At 51.3% G+C, this 15740-nt stretch overlaps 1 protein-coding gene across 4 annotated transcripts; it reads right to left on the bottom strand.

The window, feature by feature from the left end:
- Window positions 1–7551: 7551 nt before the first annotated feature.
- Window positions 7552–10660, bottom strand: LOC119271506. Of its 4 annotated transcripts, XR_005134567.1 has the most exons (6): window positions 10426–10660; window positions 10100–10339; window positions 9499–9573; window positions 9310–9389; window positions 9049–9203; window positions 7552–7864 (listed from the first exon to the last, which is right to left on the bottom strand). XR_005134567.1 is itself a non-coding variant. In XM_037553314.1 (5 exons), the coding sequence occupies exons 1-5, from the start codon at window positions 10452–10454 to the stop codon at window positions 9199–9201; spliced, it is 429 nt and encodes a 142-aa protein (XP_037409211.1). In that variant the 5' UTR covers window positions 10455–10660; the 3' UTR covers window positions 8866–9198. The 4 variants fall into 4 exon arrangements, 3 of the variants coding, with proteins under 3 accessions (XP_037409211.1, XP_037409209.1, XP_037409210.1); XM_037553314.1 differs by lacking the exon at window positions 7552–7864 and having other exon boundaries at window positions 8866–9203; XM_037553312.1 differs by lacking the exons at window positions 7552–7864; window positions 9049–9203 and having other exon boundaries at window positions 9334–9573.
- Window positions 10661–15740: the final 5080 nt, after the last annotated feature.

The raw sequence follows: 15740 nt of genomic DNA, 5'->3' as shown, positions 1-15740 counted from the left end.
TTGGAAGAGAGAGCTGCATCTTTACTCTTCTGGCCTGCTTACTTCTTATGTTGCATCCCCAGCCCTAGTTGTTGTTGCTTCTGTTTTCAATGAACAATCAATAGTATATTTCGTCTGTTGGTTGAATAAATGTGTTGTTAGAATGACAAACACAATGTTTTGGAAGTCGTTGCATGGTCCGATCCTTTAGTGCCCCGTAACGTACGTAGCGCATACTATTTTTGGTACGGAACACATTTTCCACTTGTTGATAACATGCAACCCACTGATGAAGGCCCAATAGAGGAGCCCATAATTAACTGGAAGGGAGGCTCTCACATGAATCTGGCCCAGGTACATGCTCATAGTCCCCTAAACATAAATAAATAAATAAATAAAGCTAAATGCTCATGCACCAGTTCTTTAAATTCACGATTTGAAAAGTCAAATTTTAACAGGAGGATATTATTTCCTATAATAGTGTCATTACATTCAGTCGATATTATTCTTAGGCAAAGATAGAGACCAATCTTCTTTCTCCCACCATTTTCTTTCTGCAACCAGCAGACCCATGCAAATCATAGTCAACATCGTAAATAGTTCTGGTCCATTTTTATTTTCTGATAAGAATGTCCAACCCAACCCAACACATTGGTGACAACACTTTATCCTCCACCTTGGTGCGCTCGCCGCGGCGTCGCCGTCCGGCCCTATCAACATAGTGAATCAGGAGAGGACTGTAGTTGTGAGTATGACAGTACGGACCCACCAGGTCCACTCCCGAACACAAGAAAGCACCTCTTTTACTACTCAGATGCACCCCTCGTTCTTTTACTCTAATCCACCTTGCTGATATCTTGGACCCACATCATTGTCAACATATAGTGAATTAACGACAGAATTGCACAACTTTTTTTTTGAGGATTTGTTCGGAGGAGCATGCTATAAATTGGGTTATGCGGTCTTTGTGGCCCGTCTAACAACATGACCAGCCCAACAATATTTTCTTTGGGAAAATAGGTAGCCCACTATTTCTTTTTGATGAATACCCAAGCTAGCCCTATTTGTTTTCTCTGGCTTACTGGGCTTTAAATCTTTCAAGACGAGGATGGATGCATTCCATCCTGGACAAAGAGTATGGTCAGTATATCTTAAAAGTAATATCGAAGGGGTTGCAAATTCCAAAAAAAATTATAGCAAATGGGAAATTAGTTTCTTTTTTTTGTTCTTCACTGATATTTTATATTTCATTGGATTTTAACATGACAAGGTACTAATTTATTTTTAAATTTGTTTTAGTATGGCTACTAATTTTTGGACTGAGAATATTTTTTCCCCCAGCAAAAATATGCGAATTTTTAAAATTTCGCACATTTTTAGTTCAATTTTTTAACCCTTACACTGATGAGAAAATGGGTGGCAATTCTAAAAATGGAAAATGGGCTGCAATAAATGCCATATGAATTAGACAATGAGTAAAAATTTGTAAAAATAATAGCAAATGGGCTGTACACGCCACAAATTTCGAGGCTGACTGGTTTACGCAAGGCTTTGTTAGTCAACACACGATTCTAGCAGCAGTGACAGTTGGATGTCCATCCAACGGCCGACGTGCTTCTTCAATCTCTGAACTTCCTGCTCCAGCCGCCTAAACCAGCACCGGCGGGACTGCCTGCTCCCTCCTCTTGTGGCCCGCTGTGATGCCACGTGGGCTTCACTGGCCCACCCTACTCCCTCCACTGGCATGGGCACACGCAATCAACTGCCTCCTTATTACACAAAAAAATGATTTCTTCCACTGACATCTGGGGCGCACCGGTTTGGAGGCTGACCTGTGGGCCTACTGAGTTGACGCGTACGTAGGGCTTTGTCAACTTAGTCAACAAACAATTCTAGTAGCAGTGACCATTGGATTTGAATCGAACGGTCCTGCTTCTTCTTCAATGGATGCTCTTCTTGCACCAGCTGCCCAAACTAGCGCCGGCGAGACCGCCTGCTCCTGCCTCCAGTGGCCGGCTATGCTGTCGTGGAGGCCTCACCGCCCCCTACTACTCCCACCGTTGGCCAAGCCATCCCTCTACTCACCCACACCCCTGTTATTCTGCGGCGACGACAACCTCACACCGAAGCCAAACCAGTGAACCCTCGTACTCCTCTCCGCGTGGGCATCCACTACCGCGTCTTCCTCGGCTCTGTGTCATCTCCTTCCTAGGCCTCGCCATCGTCCACCTCCTTGGTGCTCTCGGCGTGGCGTGGTCAATCTGGTCAAGGAACGACTTCCATCGAAAGAGTACTATACGTGGAAGGGCTGATAGCTAGGTCCACGGCCGCAGCAAGGAAGTGCCTCCTTATTATGCGCAAAATGATGATTCCTCCACCTCACAGCAGGGACCCACTGGATGGGCCACCGTATTTTGCGAATAAAATGTTTTCCCTAACTGCTGGGACCCACCAGCTACATCTTCGCATGCAAGGAAGTGCCTCCTTATCCTCCCTGACAGTCGGGACCCACCTGGTTGAAGCGTAGGTAGCGTTGTCATTCTGGTCGCGAACGTGTATGTACATACGATCAATCTATCTGCAGGATGCAGCGATGAACCATGGCCGAGTAAGGAAGGGCATGTGTCATAGTAGAGGCGCGGACGTAGCATGTACACGTACGTACAACCAGGATGCAAGAAATTAAATACGGCCATGTACGTACATATGGGTGGGGTCTCGAACGCCTACTCATGCATATGTACAACCAGGGCTCGTGTACATGGAGAGGCAGTGACGACGTCCTATTCATCGGCAACCAACCGGCTGGGTCAGAACGGAGAAACTGCGCCATCATGTTCATCGGGAGGCAACAGAACACGTGTTGTTCATCGGGAGCCAACCGGCTTGGACGGAACAGCCGACTGAAACGAGTCCTGGCATACCGCAGAACGGAGGAAACGGCCTTGTGTTCGACCGCCTATGGTTGAAACAGGATCCTGTTCACCGGCAGGGGTGTGGCGTACCGCAAAACGGAGGAAACAAACTTCTCTTCGACCTCCTACGGTCGAAACGGGGTCCTATTGATCAGGAGGGGTGTGGCGTACCACAAAACACAGGAAACAGACTTGTGTTGGAGCGCTGCGGTCGAATCGGGGGTTCTGTTCATCGGGAGGGGTGTGGCGTACCGCAAAACAGGACTCCACGGGCTACTGTTCATCTCCACCGTCAACCTCCTCGAGCCTCCACGGGCTACTATTCATCCACCGTCGACCTCCTCCAGCCTCCACCTACGACTGTTCATCCATGGGCTCCTGTTCATCCAGCCTCCACCGCTCCTCCACCGGCTATTGTTCAACCAACTCTCTTCACGGGGTCTTGTTCAACCACCCCTCCACGGGCTACTCTTCATCCAACCCTCCACCGACTACTATTCAACCAGCCTTCACCTATTCATCGAGTCCTTCACGAGGTCCTGTTCATCCACCCCAACCAGCTTGATCGGGGTCTTGTTCATCCAGCGGCAACGACCTCTACTACAACGGGGTCCTATTTATCCAACCCCTCACCGGGAACTGTTCATCCAACCCCAACAACACTCACTATTCATCAAGAGGCAGCATGTCCGATCGGCTTTAGTTAGCAGCAGTAGAGAAGGAATCGCTCGATCAGGTTTAGTTAACAGCCAGATCGATTGATCGCTCGGGTTCAGTAACGCATAGCATGCAGTGCAATCACTCGGGTTCAGTAGGCGAACTCCTCGCTCGGGTTCAGTTAGAGCCCAACGCCTCGCACCCATGCGTGTACGTGTATGAGAGAAACGCGCATCACTCGGCCCCCGACCACCCACCGTAACCGGGAACTCCCCGATATTTTCCTCGACCTCGCTTCTACCACGGTTTTTTCCGTCATGGAGGACCAAAGAATGTCATGCAGCTGCGTCTCCGGCCCGGCCAGGACGAAAAGCCCATTTTCTATCATGATTTTTGTCATAGACGTAGGAGCCCACCACATCTATGATGATACCAGGTTTTGTCACAATTATCGTCATATAAGTGTCATAAGCATGACAAAAAAATCGTTCGGCCCGAAATGTCACGGATGTGTCTTTTTTGTAGTGATGGGATAGGGATTATCTTTCGCCAAGTTAACCAATTCATGAAGAAAATCGGCCTTGAAATCATCCTGGGTTGCCCCATACACGGCGACGAGGGTCCATGTGAAGTTGTCGGCCTTGTTGCGAATATGGAGTTTAACGTGAAACTCACCATCCGAACTAGCCAAAACATCCATAGTCCCTCTATTTACGCCAAGTAAAATGCCCCCAAAATGACCTCTAGGCGGTCATGAAACCCAAGTAAAGTTTATCCCGCCCGAAAGACGGTTAAGTAGACTCACTGAGAAATCACATCTCCCCGTTTCAGAGATAGCCAAAAAATCTAAATTATATTCTCTATTACACTCTGCAATGAATAAATGTTTAGCCAAGTCACGAAGATCTCTGCTATTAAAAAACATTCCATTCATGAGGAAACAATAGGAGATTTAGAACACTTCGCCCTCTTATGGGACTTACTAAGTTTTTTCGAACGTGCGGTCTTTGATTTACGTCCGGATGATGTAAGCTCAATCAATGAACTAAGTCCAAGTTCATCTAGACCCACGTCCGAAACCTCTCCAACTAAATGAGAGAGTAGCTAACCATCTGATGTGGCATGCAACTCCTCCTCATCAGTATGGGAGGCATAAGACTTGCTAGAAACACATAGAGTAACCTTCAAACGGTCATATTCCAAGTATTTCAAAGCGTTAGTCGAAATAAAAATATCCTTCTCATTCTTCACAAGAGTAACACCCACATTATTTAACTTAGACATGATGGCAGTATTGGAAAAAGCTAGAAAGGATTTGGGTGACGACGTGATACCTTGGTTGTGCTCTGCTTTGCGCCGCATAGCCTTGGTCAAGGAGTCCTCATCAGTGTCCATCGTCTCGTCGTGGGCAACCGCATGCCGATTACTTTGGCATGTGGGTGTCTCTCGGTGGAGGTAGTCGCACAAGATTCGCTGCCGGAGGAGGGGATGAGGGTGGAGTAGCAATCCCATCCCCAACAGTCTTAGACAAAGTCGTGCGTGAAGACGCTGATGTCGATGAAGGAGTCGTGGACGTCGGGTGTGCCGCCGCGGGCGCCAAGGGATCCGCCATGTTCGCGATCGCGGGCACAGAGGGGTCCGCTATGACCGTGGTTGCCGTCGCCGGGGGATGTGCAGTTGTCGAGGGAACCACTATGTTAGTGGTTGCAGTTGCTGATGGTTCCAAAATGTCTGCGGTCACGATGGCCGCGGAGTCCACGGTCGGCCTGGTGGCCGACGCAGTTGCCGCGTGACCAACCAGGGTCGGCACCGGCTGCCTCGGCCTAAAGGCCAAAAGGGCATTAGCTGATCTCCCATGCACGGTCTCCGCAGCCGAAGGAGCAAGCTGACACAATGTCGATCCATCGATGCATATATTTCCACGCAGTACACCATCCATGCATGTATTTCCATGAAGTGCACCAAGGTGAGCCTGTACACCCGAGCATGTGAGGCTGCCTGCCTACTCATCACCACAAGCGTGAGACATCACAGTACCTCTTGGGGTCTGCGGAGAGGAATTAAAAGGAGTCATCGCCAAGACCACAGGGTCGGCCCTCTATGCACTCGGAGAATCAACGCTCGCTAGCCCATGCTGTTGCACTTGAGTCATTTGAACATCTTTAGTAGTAGCCTATCTAGATGACTGCAAGTTGGAGGAGAGAGTAGCATGCTCAGTGGTATCCATGTCATTATCCCTCTCCTTTTCATTGTTATGATCATCCGCATCATCACCCTTTCACCTCCAAATAAACGGGACAAAATCCGGATCTGATATGAAGTTTGCTGGTTCCCTTCTGTACCTGAAAGCATAGCCCTTGAGTTTAACCACCACATCTATGTAAATGAAATGTCCAACATCATCTTTCTCCTTAGACAAAATATGAGTGTTAGTCATGGCTACCAGTATACGGACTATCCCACGACGTCTCAAGCTGATGAGATCAATGTCCAAGGTCTTGCCTATTAAAGTGCCAACTGCCCAGAGGCCCCAAATGTGTCGAACCGTGTGAGGGACACCGTCAACATGAAGCCAAACTTGCTTGAGTTCCAACTTATGTGGGATCTCCTGAGATTTCCATGCAGAAATGATGATCTGGCATTAACTGAAGGCACATTCATCTTAATATCGTCAACTCTGTTCAAATCCTCAAAATTGGGGAATCTAACAAGATAGACATCCTCTCCATGTTGTATGGCCTCCCACTTCCACTGAGTCAGAACCGGGCATCTCCTCGCAATCTGGTTCTCAATAATGTCCGCAGGCACCATCACACCGGCAACTCGAACACAAGAGATAGGAGTCTGAGCCGGTGTCAGGTGATCTTTCATAACACAATCATGTAACTGAGCAAAATAAGTCTCTTCGGCATCCACTCCCGAAACAAAAGCATGAGGCTTAGGGAGCTTAAGAACGGGACAACGCAGCGCTGGATGTGCATTTTTTTTCACAAATATAAAAATAATGCTGAACCGGACAATCCTCAGCTGCATGTGTGTCAACGCACACTTCCAACAACGAGCCCCTTTTCTGGCTTTTAGCCTTGGTCGTGGGAGGGGCCCCCTCTACAATAGGCATAAGAGTCATCGTGGAGGTACAGTGATCCCAGTTTCTTGTACTTGTCCATGTGGCTGTTGCGATAGCTTCTGCATCTGCGGTCTAGTCTGCTGAACGTGCCCAAACTGTTGCGCCTGCATTTGTTGCTGTGGTACATACTGATTCGGACGCTGTTGCTGAGTAGCCATGTATTATGTTGGGTATTAAAAGCCTTGTTGCAAGTTACCTCCAAGTAGGGACCATTGAGGCGGAAGTGCCTATCTGAGCCCGAGCTCAAATGTGCTCTTTATCTCGGTCGCCTATTCACATCTAGATTCGAACCTCCCGTGGTATATAACTATGTATAGCGATCCGTACTTTTCGTAAAGTCTGCACACTGGCCCACCGATGTCGGCTCGTAAGTGAAACAGTTGCCGTTAAAAATCCACCCGCACAGATGCCCACTTACGGTATGGGCCACGGCTCGATTGCAGCCTAGCCTAACACCGTCCGTTTGCAGCTGCAAATTTACTGCCCCCACCTCCCCTCCCACCGCAAGATTGGTTGAAAGGAAAATCGCCGCCGGCGGCACCTAGCACTCTGTCCTGATTCAAACCCAAGAGCCGCAAGTTGCTTCATGCCATGACTTTCTCCTCATCGTCCCTGCTGGTCTCCACCGCAGCCCATGCCTCCGGCGGGGTCGGGGTCGGCCGGCGACATCCTGCCTCTCAGTCCCTACCCAGATTGCGGCGACAGCGTTATCACCTGGATTTACAACAGCGGAACTAGCATATCTAATTTTTTGAACCATGCATCATGGTTTTCTCTACGGCAACAACATACTGTATCTCGTTCTGAAAATTTTAGGTCCAAAATGGCATAGCCATCCTAAGAGAGCAAACGCCCGTTGCCTATCTCACCTGAGCACAGCGCGGGGGTACATGCAACTGGACATGATTAAGTTTGCTGATAAGCTTTTATCCGCACTCAGCAAGAGGTGCACTAAGCAACTAACCCAATGCATCAGAATACACCTAATATGTCGTGCTCGAGTAGTCCTGAATACATTGCCATAGAAATGCATACCAAAAACCAAAATGATACCATCTAGACTCCAGCAGACCACCAATCTCCTAGTAGAACAGAACTTGGATCATGAAGCTTGGAGCTCACCCTTATTTCCTTTCATCGAAATCACCTCATATGCAATCAAGTTTCAGAGGTATGCAAGGCAGTGCTGCAGCATACAACCAACAATTGTCAAAAAACAACTTCGGGGCCAATTTGATCGTTCAGAATAGAGCTATCCTCACTGCAGTGCTGCAGCTCACCCTTGTTATCTGACTTTCCAGGTACAAACCATTGTACTCACGGATGTAGTGAAAGACATACACGGATCCACCCAACTATCCTCACTGCCATAGAATATGGTGCACGGCAAGTGTCCAATCGCCGTCCAAAAAATATCGGCAAGGGATAAAAGCATCATGGGCCATAAGCACTTAAATCTCACAGCTCTCATGCATGCCGTAGTTGTATGCTATGCTCCACCCCATTACCGGCATGTGCCAACCTGGAATGTTTTGCATGAATACATTCGCGTAGACTATCAAGCACCAGTTTGGCATTGGCCTCATGCTTAATGTGCATGTCATCGTCCTAGCCAGATGTCTTGCAAGGATCAATGACAAACAATGTTCGCTCCTCCACATCCACAACATATGGCGAGAAATACCCCGTCAACTTATACCCGGTTTCAGGACAATGACATTGCCTGAGGGGTTCTCAGCAAAACCCATCACTTTTTTATTGAAAGCACTCAGGCAAGACAGACAAAAGGCCCTGCTGGGTGCCGCCAGCTCCTATCATGAGCCTGAAACTATAACTCTTCCAAAAAGAGTTCAGACAATTGTTCCGTAAACCAGAAATCACCCAGAGTATGAATCATACTATGTAACTTTATTTTCACAGATGGGAGGTAAGTGCACACTATCATCCACGTTATTATCAAAATTCTGAACTACTTGCACATTCGATTAGATTTTCCTAAAATGTCGCAAAAGCAGTAAGAACTGTACTAAAATGATTCATATCATGCAGCATTATTTCACAGCCGACAGTATCATATATGTTATTGTCAAACTTCTGAATGCTTGCACATCCGTCACGCTTTACTAACATGGTGCAAAAACTAGTAAGAACATTACTATTTTTGAATTTCTACCAACCAATAGCCCATACATATCTCAACATCACCTTTGTCATGCCAAATGGATTGATTGCACAATTTATCATATTGGTAATTGCATCCGTATGATAAACATTGTTTACTAAGTATCCCAAACTAATAAATAAACAAGCAACACAAGCAAGACCACACACACCAACGCGAGATTTGTTCCGTGCAAAATCAGAACGAACCTCTTAGACCATCCTGGCGCTTGAGGGTTCATTTCCCCCGTCGAGATTTCTGATTGTCTCTATGTGGTACAATGTACCACCTGTTATCCTCTGCTCGTAAAAGTCTAACCAGAGCAGGGCACTCAAGACCTTGTGTTGTCGACCCCAGCTTTACCCTGCAGAAATGTTCACACACTTTAAGCAATTACCAACACTGCAAGTACACCCAAACATAACTGAATTACTGAACACAAAATAGCAACAGCAAAATTAATAACTAACCGAGCACCCACAAACTATCTCCTGCATGCACTTTGTCCTCTTGACATTTAGCCATCTCTTGCCATACCGGATGCCAAAACCTTCTCCCACGAAAACAAGTTGTAGAAGTCATACACCTCGGCCACAGAGTCGAAAGTACCGTTAAGAATCGGTGTGATCACATTTTCAGATGGGTTCTTCGCGAAACACCTGACTGCCTTCTCAAACGCACTCGCACGAGGTGGGCATGGTGTTCTGATGGGGGCAGCAGCACCAACTCTTAGCCTGCAAACACACGCAACACAAATCATGAAATTTCTAACTGCATAAAGCAATCAATGTACAAAACAGAGCACATATAGCATGAATTTTTTTTCTAATCGCAGTGAGAAATCAGTCTACCAACACAGGCTCATATACTATGAATTTTCAAAATGCAGACACCAAGCATACTGCAAACACCAGTACATAATTTAGTAATTTCCTTACTGCAGACCAGCCTGAAAACATAGGAGCTCATATAGTATCTCTAAATGCATGGAGCAAACAGTCCACAACCACCAGAAAATAAATCAGAAATCTTTTCACTACAGAGAGTAATCAGCCCGCATTTGTACTTTCAGAGACTATAGATGCCTGAATTTTGTGAATACATAGAACAAATCAGCGTGCAAACACAGGCACATACATCAGGAAATTTATTAATGCTGAATCAACACTTGCTCTAACTGCATGATTTATCCAGTCATTTCTACTTTCATTTCGAAGTCACAGAATATCTGATGTAAGGCAAAGTTACTACTTCACCAACCTTTTGTTCCACCCTGGTGCTTGGGGATTCATCTTCCCCGTCGACAGCTCCAACGTTGGCGGCGAGCCCTCCCTTCTGTTCGCCGCCACCTCCTCCGCCAACAAGATTTGTGCTTCACCGCTATCCACCGTCAGCTGCTGCGCCGCCTCCCACTCCGCCTTCGGTGCCACTTCCAGATTGACAGCCACAGGAGCCGGCACCAAGCTATCCCCTACCTCCTCAAGCAGACTAGATCTGAATCTTACAACAAATCCATCCTCTGGATCAGCTAATGAGAGGGCTAAAAATGGAGGCAGCATCGCCGGAAAAAGCTAAGATCCACGTACCTGCTGATTGGCTGCATCAGAAAATCCATGGCGGCTTGCCGGCGGCGCTAGTTGCCCCTGTCCCGGAGTCTCCAGCTTCCAAATGACCGACGCCGTAGCCGAGAAGACTCGGTCCTGCCTTCAATTCGTTCCTGTCACCACTACACGGAAATCGAATTTCCTGGTCCACGGATCAGACGGGGAGACGGATTCTGATTCACGGCTCACCACGGAAGAGACCGACGGTCGTCCACTATGCCCGGCAGTGATGGCCCACCACCCAAGCGTGCTGCGTAGGTATTTTGCTACAGTACTTGATTTTCTGACTGACCACCTGCGCACCTATATAACCGTGGCACAGATCTTCGAGGTCTAACCGACGACCTAGATAAAGAGCTCATCTGAGCTCGTGCTCAATTACTCCACGTCCCCATTGAGGCTGTTATTTCTTCTTCTTCTTCTTACGTTTTTTAGCAGCTCCCTGATGGCCTACCATGAAAACTGCTTGTTTTTGCTGAACCGGAGCACCCCAGCCTGGAACTGAGCGGGAGGTGCCACTCCCGTAGTCGGAGCCATGTACATGGGAGCACGCATGTACTGCGTTCCATAATGCATTCCTTGGCCTTGCATCGGGTACTGCACCCCACCGTACGCATACGCGAGAGCCGGCCCTCGCTGTTGTTGAGGAAGAGCAGAGGTGTTGGCTGTCCTGAACCCGCCAGCAGGTGAGCGAGAAGACGTGGGGTCCAACCCCATGAAGGATCCATGAACGAGAGGCCCCGATGCCTGCCCACCAGTGAACGAGGTGTGCTGCGGCAGCGAAGGCACGCCCACCATTGGCCGCGGCCTGGATGCGACGACCATCGCATAGGAGCGCGATGACCCGGCGCTGGTGGAGCCCATGGGAGTTGGGATCACCGGCAGGATGACACAACCCGGCGAGCAGATTGGAGCGGCGGAGGTCGAAGGGGAGTCGGCTGCATGCAATGGAGCCGATGACGAAGGCGAAGGTGCTGTCGTTGTGCGATCGATCGTGAGCGGGGCTGGCTGTTTAGAGTTACCTGGCGAGAGATCCCACGAAAACTCATGGCCCGAGGCATGCACCGCATGCAGGATTAGCCCACTAGACGGTGATGGCTCGTTTTGAATATCCGGATGTTGGTGGAAACGACATCTATGGAATTACTGGGATCCCTTCTACGGTTGACGGACGCGGGGTTGTTCAAAGAGCGGGTCTAGTAGCCAGCACAAAGATAGTTTACCCAGGTTCGGGCCGCAAGGATGCGTAATACCCTACTCCTGCTTTGGTGTATATTTGAGTGTTCTTGAGCTTCCGAACTAGCTGCGGTGCGTGCATAGTCCAAAAGATCTGAATCCTTCTCCACTACGCCTCGGGCCTCCTTTTATAGTCAAAAAGGGGTCCCCACTGTGGCACACAGGAGGTTGAAAGGTAAATAGTGTACAAGCTTATCGCCTACCATTACGGGACAAGGCGCATTAAATGCGCTCCTTAGGTGTCCTGTTTCTTTATTGGGGGATGGCAACGAGGCCCGTCCCGTCCATCGCCGTTCCGCCTTGCTCCGACACGCGTCCAGGCCAACGAGGCATGCAGCGCCACGTAAGCTGGCAGGCTGCTGAGATGACGTGCTGGTAGGGTCTTCACGAAGATCTACATGCCACAATGTAGGTGCTTGACTAGCTGGATTAGCATCCACGTACTACCACGTGGGTACTAGCCTCAGTTGGTTGGTTGGCCGCTGAGCTGGGGCGATGACGGGGCGACAAGGTCTTGTCGCGGTCCCGCGTATATTCCCGTCAAGGGTCTTGCCAGGGTCTTGTGATCGCCCTCGGCAAGAGTCTTGCCAGGTCCATGCGAGTGTTTTCGTCAAGGAGCCTTGTCGGGGCCTTGGGGGCATCCTCGGCAAGGGGGGCTTGCGATTGTCTTGTCTTCTGGTCATCGTCTAGTCTTGTGGGCTCTTTGTCTTCACAAAGATTTGTATGTCACCATGGAGGTGCCTCCCGAGCCTTGGTTTCAATGTGGTTGATGGTGTTGGAATCCTTGGGCTCAAGGGTGGCGCGCTCTGCTGGCATTGGGCAAGTTTCCCTAGCAAGGCTCTTGCCGGGGCTACGGAGGCCGCCCCGGCAAGGGTCTTGCCGGGGGAGTCCACCTCACTCTCTTGCTCTTTGTGTCTCTGGTCTTCGCGTTGTTCTGGTTGTCTTGTGCTTTTTCTTCCTCTTCCCCGCTAGGTATGGCCGCAGGCGCGGCTCTAACTACCCACGCACAAGTAAAGGGGTACAAAAGAGAGCCCCTACTTTTGTGCACCAACAAGAGCCCCCGGGCCTGGGCCATACATAAGCGTGACGCGTTGTTGGGCTAGGCCCAAAACGGTGCGCGGGCATGCGTGGCCGAGTTTTACTGCTGTAACTTTCTCGCCTGTCGCACTTCCCCATGATCCGCGTCGAATGCGCGACGCGGGCGTCATGTGTGACGTGGGGGTCATGCGTGGGGCGGTTGCTTCCCTCACGCGTCACATCATAGTGAATGGTAAAGAGGCGGCCCGCGCCTTCCCCATAAGAAAAAGGGGAACTGCGGGCGCGCTGCTCATTTACCCTCTGTGCCTCTCCAATTTTGGAACCGCCGCCCCCCTTCTTCTTCCTCAAGCGAAAAGGCCGAAACTCCCGCCTCCATCCGCCGCTGCCACGCCTCCATTGCCCCCAATCTCCCACTACTCCAGATTCTTCACCTCTTTCCCGGCCGCCATGGCACCCAAAACTAGTAAGGGCAAGGGGGTGGCCAAGGACGCCAAGGAGAAGGAGATGCCGGAGAGCGAGTCGGCGGCACTTCAGACACATCTTGCCTTCTTTCCCTCGACGGTTGATGCAGTCCACCTCAGGGACAACTTCAAGCCTCTATGGGGGGTGAAGACGACGGGGCATCCGGCTACGCACATCATCCCCGCCGATTTTGCCAAGGCCAGCCTGAATCAGTATCCTTTCTTCGTTGACTACTTCTGATGCGGGCTTTGTCCCCCTTTCTCTGACTTTTTCAACGATGTCATGCACACCTTCGGCTTCCATCTTCTTGATTTCACGCCGAATGCCGTGGTATGTTATGGACCTCTTCGCCCACCTCTGCGAGGGCTTTGCCGGAATGCTTCCCAGCACGGCGCTTTTCCGCCACTATTTCTTTCCCCGTATCTAGGCGGGGGGTGCCATCTCCGGCTGCGTCACTTGGATCCCACGGACCCAGGAGAAAGGCACCTATCTAGAGGGTGCCTAGAAGGAGAGGTGGGAGGAGTGGCGGGGCCGGTGGCTATGGATCGAGGAGGAGGACCCGCAGGAGTTCTGCCAAGTTCGTCAGAGCCTGCCAGTCCACCGCAAGGACTGGAGCGACGCTGACACCGATGACAAGAAGCTCGGGATTTCTGCCACTAGGATCCATCGCCTCACTATGGCCGGGCTCACCCTTGAGATGATTGGGGCCGACTTCATCCGCCGCCGCATCGTCCCACTACATAACAATGGGAGGCCGACCTGGCTCTTCAGGAACGCGGCCGATGTCATGAGGCTTCGCCCTGGCTTGAAGCACAACTTCACGGTGATGGGGCACGCTCATTTTTGTCAGCGGCTTTTCTAGCTCGATGTGGGTGACGATGGTAGGGCTGAGAGAGTCGGCAAGGCCGTGAAGGCCGGCAAGGTCGTCAAGGGGCCTCTATTCGGGTTGCCGGCGGGAGTGGTCCCACTGAGCAACAACTCTCGCCAAACGGACATCAACGCCATGATGCCGGACTTCAACGCGCACGGCCTTGACCCAAGTTGGGCCGAGCCGGAGGAGGAGAGGGTCCAGGAGTTCTTCAACAACCTGTCGGAGACGTATGTCCGCGTTGGGCCATTGCTTATCAAGGACACCACCAAGGAGGAGCTAGACTACATTGCCGCCAGGGCGGCGGAGGCGGCGCTTGCCAGGGAAGCTGGCAGCATCGACCACGTGGAGAATGAGGCCGAGGTGGCCGCGGAGGAGGAGGAGCTTGCCGGATGGGCAGAGCCTGCTGGGGAGGCCAGTAGCGCCAGCACCGGGGCCCCTCTCATCGAAGATGTGGTCAAGGAGTCGATCGAGGAAGAGGCCGGGGCTGACGACCCTCCTGCAACAGGGAGAAAATGTGTCCTGTGGTGCACCAGCTCTAGTGAGCCGGTCTGGCCCAGCAGGAGCGGACAGCGGCAAGAGGCCCAGGGGGAGTCCGTGCGCCTGACGAGGGCCGCGACAGCGAGGAAGATGGTGAAGGCCGCGGTGGGGAAGAAGAAAGCGACCACCTCTTCTTCATCCAAGTGTCGCCGGACTCCATCCCCTTCCCCTCCTCTTGCAGAAGTCGACACAGAGGTCGTCTTCGATCTTGGGTCTCACAGCCCAAGGAGGAAGAGGAAGGCAGCGGAAGAGGAGGTGGAGGATGAGTAAGCATCTTGCCTTTCATCATCTCCGTTCCTTCAGACCGCGTTGGTTTCCTTGACTTGTTTTTACTCTTGCAGGGATATGGAGACGCTGGCACAGAGGATGGCGAAGAGGGCCAGGGCCTCGACGGGCGGCCAGCCCCCGGCAGGCACCTCGAGTACACCGATGGTTGTGGAGAGCAGCCCGGATAGCAGCCCCCGGCGCAGCCCCCAGCGTGTGTTCACCGCTCGCTCCCCATCAACGTGTGTTAGGGTATGATCCCTTGGTGCTGACCTTGTCGTGGTTGCAGGAGGAGGACGGCAGCAGGAGGAGCCACCGAGGGCCAGCCCCAACATGCCACCCCTATCAACCACGCCGCCCCAAGGGGCGTCCCCGGCAAGGGTGCCAAGCACCGAGCCCATGCGCACGGAGGACGAGGTGAACCCGAGCACCGGTGGCTCCGTCCTGACACCAAATATCGGTGAGGAGGGGGCCATTTATTCCCAGCCCGACGTGGGTGAGTAAATTGCCCTTTGTCCCTGTACTTGCATTTTCTTTTCAAACCTTGGTCTTGGCTTCGCCTCATTCCCCTCCTCGGTATCCAGACTCTTCCCCGATGGACCGGGAGGACATTGACACCGTCATTCAGGAGGTCGCCAGGGACGCTGAGGCCACCAAGATCGCCGCTGAGGAGGCCGCCAAGGGTGCTGCTAAGGATGCCGCCAAGGGGCCGGCCAGGGAGACCGGCAGGGCCGCTGTCGGGGAGGCCGGCAAGGGGCCTGCCGGGGAGGCCGGCAAGGCCGCTGCCGAGGAGGGGATGGTTGACGACCAACCTTCCGTCTCCGCTGCCTCTGGCTCAGGCAAGTACCTGAAGGTGAGCGACGACCTATTCGTCCACCTCACAGGGACG

The sequence above is a fragment of the Triticum dicoccoides genome, chromosome 3A, assembly GCF_002162155.2.
Source record: "Triticum dicoccoides isolate Atlit2015 ecotype Zavitan chromosome 3A, WEW_v2.0, whole genome shotgun sequence".
Lineage (NCBI taxonomy): Eukaryota > Viridiplantae > Streptophyta > Magnoliopsida > Poales > Poaceae > Triticum > Triticum dicoccoides.
Note: the sequence above shows the minus strand (reverse complement) of the source record. Positions and strands in the feature narration are given on the sequence as shown.